This window comes from Ictalurus punctatus, chromosome 15 (genome assembly GCF_001660625.3).
Source record: "Ictalurus punctatus breed USDA103 chromosome 15, Coco_2.0, whole genome shotgun sequence".
Classification (NCBI taxonomy): Eukaryota; Metazoa; Chordata; class Actinopteri; order Siluriformes; family Ictaluridae; genus Ictalurus; species Ictalurus punctatus.
In genome coordinates, this window is record NC_030430.2 from 7,460,270 (window position 1) to 7,466,269 (window position 6,000).

Sequence of the window (6,000 nt, forward strand, 5' to 3'; positions counted from 1 at the left end):
GCCAATTTCCAAGACACACATGAAATACACACTGCTGTGAAACACAAGAGCAGTTCTTGAGGCATTAGTGTGAGTGTGTGTATAGACTGCACAGTGGGTGACAGATCACATTCACACAGCTGAGAGGATAAAGGCATAAGAATAGTGTGCGTCTGCGTAGCATGTTCAGGGCTTTTTCCTTTTCTCCAGCTGAACATTAAACATTAAAAGGTTGGTGTTGGTGAAAACCACTTTAACTAAATCACCACATCCACCCACACACTCGCGCACACAAACACACTCTTCTCCGCAGCACTGACCCAGTTTGTCCAAATCAGACTCACTCGACAAACAAAAATGGTTGAGTGCAGGAACGTCTCTCTCAAAACAGCTGGAGGTCTGGAGATTAGCTTTCTGTAGACGCTTTTCCAGGAGGAAAATAAAACCATGAGCAACAAGCGCTCTTTATAAAAGCCTGTCTGTAAGTGTGTGTGTGTACGTGTGCGCACACACAGTAGGTGTGTGCATTTCTAATCAACTACACAATGGAATAAAGCCGCATTTAAGGCACTTTGTTGTTATATAATTTGAGTATAATATAATTCGCACACTGTAATGAGATGCTGTGCAAACAGTGACATTTTAATTCGATTATATCTTACACATACATGAAAGGCTTTTTTGATTTAGATGTGGTGTTTAAATTAATATTTTTAATAATTTAATTTTAATATCAATGTGCATGTAGACATTATTTGGGGGAGAAAGTATAAGGCTACACCCCTTTTCAGTAAGACTGACAGATACAGAGGCCACACCCGTTTTCAGTGAGCGTGACAGATACAGAGGACACACCTCCTTCAGTGAGACTGACAGATACAGAGGCCACGCCCCTTTCAGTAAGGCTGACAGGTAGACAGGGCAGATTCGAGATCCGAGGGGGAAAAGAAAAAGAAATTTAAAGTGGAAGAGAAAAGATGGATAGAACGCAGCAGCATGCTTTATGACTTAACACGGGGGGAAATCTCTGCGTGTGTCGGCTTCATCGTTTCCACTAGAAAGAAGCAGAGACACCTGATAACTCAATCACACAGCGGCTCACGGGTGAGAGAGCGTGAGCAAGAAAGAGAGCGAGAGAAAGAGAGACAGGGGCAAAAAAAGAAGTATAGCGAGATGAGGAATGTAAAAAACAGCGAGGTTTCCTGCGACACTCAGGTACCGTAATCCCCTGCGAGGGAGGAGAGGGGGATTAAAGGATGACAGATGGATGGATATAAATAGAGAAGAAAGAGTGATGGTGAAGAAAGAGACTTGCCCATGTCCTTCAGGTCCAGTCCTACGGGACACTTCATCGCTGTTAAAAAGCAGCGCAGTTACAGAAAATCACAGTAAACGAGTCCGCTGATCTAGAACCAGCTTTAACGCTTTAATAAACGTCAGTACATTAGAGAGAGAACTAGAACTGACCCGGGATCAGCACTTAAATACCCGCACCTCAGAAATATCTTAAACAATACGCTCGAATAATCGCTCGAATTTCGTCTGTTTTTACACCGAGTCGTAACACGTCGCCGGTTGCGTTGTACCTAGCGTGTTGTGAACTCCGTCCGCTTCTTCTTTCACCGTCTCATCCAGCCGCTCCATGTTCTGCACCATCAGCGCCACCACCTGGCCCTCCAGCTACCAAACAAACAAACAAACAAACAAACAAACAAACAAACAGATTAATGACTTCAAGAGATGAAATCAAACACCACAAATCGGTCGTTATACTTCGACTACATGTCATGTATACGCATGTAGTGTTTTATGTTGCCTTGGAGATGCAGCCGTCGATCATTATGCAATCTGACACACCCATTCAGTCAGAAATAAGACTTTTTGGGGGGTTTTTTAGCTTTTAATTATAATTCAATTATAGTTTTGTACACGGTTCTTGAACATGCCACCAGTAAATTCTTATTAAATGACAATGTATCACCAAGATTTTATATATTTTTTTTAAAGACTGGAAGCTGTTTGTAGATATTAAAGCCCCAGGCAACACTCAGTTGCCGCTTTATTGTCCATTAAATAAAATACATGACAAAACGTAATTGACTCTTTGGGTTGGGGGGGGTAACAACAACAACAACAACAACAACAACAACACGCTTGTGTGTTTAAAAATTAGATACGGAACTCAGCACCTATCTCAGCTCCAATTTCTTGTCAGGTCCTGTCCAAACTCTCCACCGCCCCACCCCCACCCACCTCCCCTCCGCGTCAGCGCCTCCACAAATCAGAAATGCCACGGCGGCACACCGTCTCTCACTTTGATACTGGGCTGATTTTCTCCCGCCGTGCTCCGATCAGCGGTTCTGCTTTTTCTCTAAATGTCATCACACACACACCCCAGCTCCCGTCCTAGAAACGCTGATCAATGGCTAATGGTTATTAAATTGCACTGAAATTGAAGAGCGGAGGAAATTGGTTTTCTGTTTTCGGACAGCATTCAGGCTTTTAAAGATCTTGACTCGAGTGGTTTGGCTTCGCTGTAAGTGCGTCTAATCTACAAGCGCTCGGAAACACTGTCGAAGCGTTAAAGTAGCAATTTCAAACTGCCAAAAAAAATCATTATTAATAATAATAATAATAATAATAATCATCATCATCATCACGCTTAAATAACAAAGCGCATTTCTACACCTCTCCCACAGATGGCGAGAAATACGCATTAATATGAGAACTGAACGGTTCTTAAAGTCACCGTGAAACAGCTTTTTTGCTCTTTCATGATTGTTGACGCGTTTCCTTCTGAAACATGAAGTCAGAGCCCGAGAGACAAGGCGCACATGGAATCACCACAACATTATTAAAACCCTGCCCCCCCCCACTAAACGACGCTCAGTAGAACAGAAGAAATACTAGCTGAACAAGCTCCAAAACCAGTTAACAGTCTACGTTCCACTAAAAGACAGATACAGAATGCTCTGAAAGATCATACAGGTTGTTGGTTTCCTCACCAGGGCGTCGATGAGGACCTCGGCTCCTTCCTCGCTCTCGTTGAGTGTATCGACGTCTGTGAGCTCCTGGAGCAGGTCCACCACCGCGATGGAGATATGTGTTCTGGGTTAAGGAGAACTGTTAGAACCTGCAAATACTTACTTTCTGATTTACTGACTAGTCAAGAAAACACTTTGTTAGCGAGGATATCAGTGTTTTCGTGGCTCAGCAGGCCGAGCAGAGAATGCACGGCGTTGAGCTCCACCAGCAGGTGATACAGCTCAGGGATGGTGGTGATTACATGCATCTCCTGGATGATGTCATTCAGGTCCAGTTCAGACTCCATGAACCTATAAGGAAGACGTTCTCGTCATAAAAGGCCATGCTGGAAAACCACAACAGGCTTGGCATTTCGCACTAACTCACTTCTCTGGATTGTCTGGGAATTTAATCCTGAGCTCCTGGTTCTTGTACGACCTCTTCTCGAAGGTCAGGATCATTTTCTTCACCATGCTCTCGTCCACCGGTTCACCCTGTTACAGAGACATGTACGACGCGTTACGATATTAATCAGCACTACACTATTAATGGTATGAAGCAGTCAGTCGGCAGCGCTAGATGATACGGAAACGAAGTAGCACCTCAGGGTCCACCTCATCCTGGTCCATGAGCTTCTCCAAGATCCTCTCTCTGTTCTCCGGATCTTCCGGCTCGGGTTCTGGAATCGCCACCGCGGGTCTGGGAGGCTCCCTGCTCGTCGACGTCTTCTTCGCCCGAGATTCCTCTGAACCGCTTTCCTCCCTCGGCCGCTTGCCTCCTCGCTCGGGCTGTCGGTGACCAGAACAGTATATTACACAGAAAAATAATATATTCAATAAAGATATTTGGTATAGTGATGATTTTGTGACATCTGATTAACTAAGACTTTAGGTAAATACATTTATAAAGTAAAAAATGCTTTCACAAAATGTTTAGCCTCGGCTTATGACTCAACCTGTTCCATCAACACGTCTTCATGCTGGAGGTTTTTTATATGTATGTATATATATGTGTGTGTGTGTGTGTGTGTGTGTGTGTATATATATATATAATATATAAAAAAAATAAAAGGTGCAATATTTTTCAATTCTTCTAGTGCAAATAACATGCAAAATTATGTAGAAATTATTATTTTTTAAAAAAGAATAGTTTAAGCAATTTTCTCAAAACAAGCGCATTACGTAGCTGAAAAAACAAAGCAGTTGCTGTGACAATATCACATGAGGCATCTCGGCCCAAACCTGCGGGAAAAAAACTGCCACAATTTTGACAAATCGCGATCTCCTCAGAATATCGCAGCATTTCTATGATTTTACATTAATTTCCGCAAACGCAGAAATCACAAAATCCTGGAGAGAATGGTTTCTGGAGATCTGTCTTTCCACAAACCTTACCTAACGCACCTTTAAGCTAGGTTAAGTTTAATTTAAGCTATGACAGGTTGAATTTAAGCTAGGACAGGTTGAATTTAAGCTAGGACAGGTTGAATTTAAGCTAGGACAGGTTGAATTTAAGCTAGGACAGAGGTCATGGAGAACCTATTTTTATCTTCAAAATAGAAAATAAAGAGAAGGTGAGGTGAGGGAACAACTGTTTATAGCTGCTATGTCAGAGAGAACAAGAACTTTAAATGCAAGTATAAATGGATTTCATATATATAATTGCTGTTGTGTGTTATAAGAAAATAATCAACCACAGGGTAAGATTAACTCTCCGTCGCCCTGTTGTTGATTCTTTTACTGTAACAGCAGGAATTTTATTATTTTCCCTTAAAACTCTACAATAAAACTTTCACTGACTGGGTGAATTTACATATTATTACTATACTGTTAATTCAGTCATTTTTAATTAAACCGCACAATTAGAAAGACTTAACGCTCATTAATATCCAACGGTATTAATACCTTAGCGTTATATAGGAACTTAAATATTAGAGCGAATTTAGATATTTTTTTAACAACACAAAGTAAGCCCATATACTCATGCTGGACGCTGGATGCTGGATGAATCCCAAATAGATCCCAAACTGACTAACTAGTGCACTACGTACAACGTGGACGCCATTACGGAACACCTAAATTAGTGTGCTTCTGTAGTAACTACACCGCCATTTTGGGATTCGGCCCTGTTGTTGTTGTTAGCCAGACTGCACATGCTAGCTAGCATAGAAAACTCGCTGGCGACTCTAGAAAGGAAAAAAAAAGAACTGTACCACAATTAAAAAGGAGTTTAGCGGATTTTTACCTGATAGTTCAGCAGCTCACCGACGTCCATAACGTTTTTTAAAAAGCTGAATTGACTCCGCTAAAAGTCTTACTTAATGTGTTAAATAGTAGCAGCACGGTGAGCGCTAATATTTCTTCTTCGGTGTCTTGAGGAACCTATGAAATGTCAGCGCTGTAGCGACACCTTCAGGCTCGGAGGGGAATCAGCGCAGCACTGCATATACAAAATTAAACAAAAATACGATTAAACAAAAACAATTCTAAATATTGTCTCGTGGTCGTTTTAAAGCATGTTAATAGTTTTATATCACTTATATTATCCAAAGTTGGTGCTAATCCAGACTAATCCAGTCATATTTCAGATAAACAACAACAACAAAAACAAATAAAAACAACAAAACACTAGATATTTCTGCTGTATCCAAACAAAGAAACAAAAAAGTACAAAACAGTTTTGGTGTCCAAAGTGTGCTTCTTTAATGTTGTAATAAGTGAAGTTTAAATCTCTTAGATGTGCAAGCTGCATATCTGGATAATATTTAGATGATGCTAAATCTTCCATTACTTGCTAGCAGCGTTAGCCTCGTAGCTCCAGTAGCCTACAAAACTAAAGATCTAAAGACACCAAACACGTGCTAACAATACGATTTGTTGAAAGCCTACAAAGGCAACAGCTGTAACTAACACACACCGCATCCACGCGTTAACGGTAACGGCCATCACGCTGTGTAGTAATGCATATATACATACATATAGTACAAATGGCTAGTTG

The 6,000-nt window shown here is 41.2% G+C and overlaps 1 protein-coding gene across 2 annotated transcripts in view; it reads right to left on the reverse strand.

Moving 5' to 3' along the window:
- The window catches only part of ctnnbl1 (catenin, beta like 1), a 31,373-nt gene extending 25,965 nt beyond the window's left edge, over positions 1 to 5,408 (reverse strand). Inside the window, exons 1-6 of one of the 2 annotated variants that reach the window (XM_053686517.1) lie at positions 5,248 to 5,408; positions 3,606 to 3,791; positions 3,391 to 3,497; positions 3,170 to 3,314; positions 2,985 to 3,077; positions 1,566 to 1,659 (exon numbers count right to left, since the gene is read on the reverse strand). In XM_053686517.1, the coding sequence (XP_053542492.1) occupies positions 1,566 to 1,659; positions 2,985 to 3,077; positions 3,170 to 3,314; positions 3,391 to 3,497; positions 3,606 to 3,791; positions 5,248 to 5,277 (655 nt within the window). In that variant the 5' untranslated portion in view covers positions 5,278 to 5,408. Of the gene's footprint in view, positions 1 to 1,565; positions 1,660 to 2,984; positions 3,078 to 3,169; positions 3,315 to 3,390; positions 3,498 to 3,605; positions 3,792 to 4,907; positions 5,036 to 5,247 lie in introns of those variants that run through there. The other variant, XM_053686515.1, reaches the window with a different exon arrangement.
- Between the last annotated feature and the right edge of the window lie 592 nt (positions 5,409 to 6,000).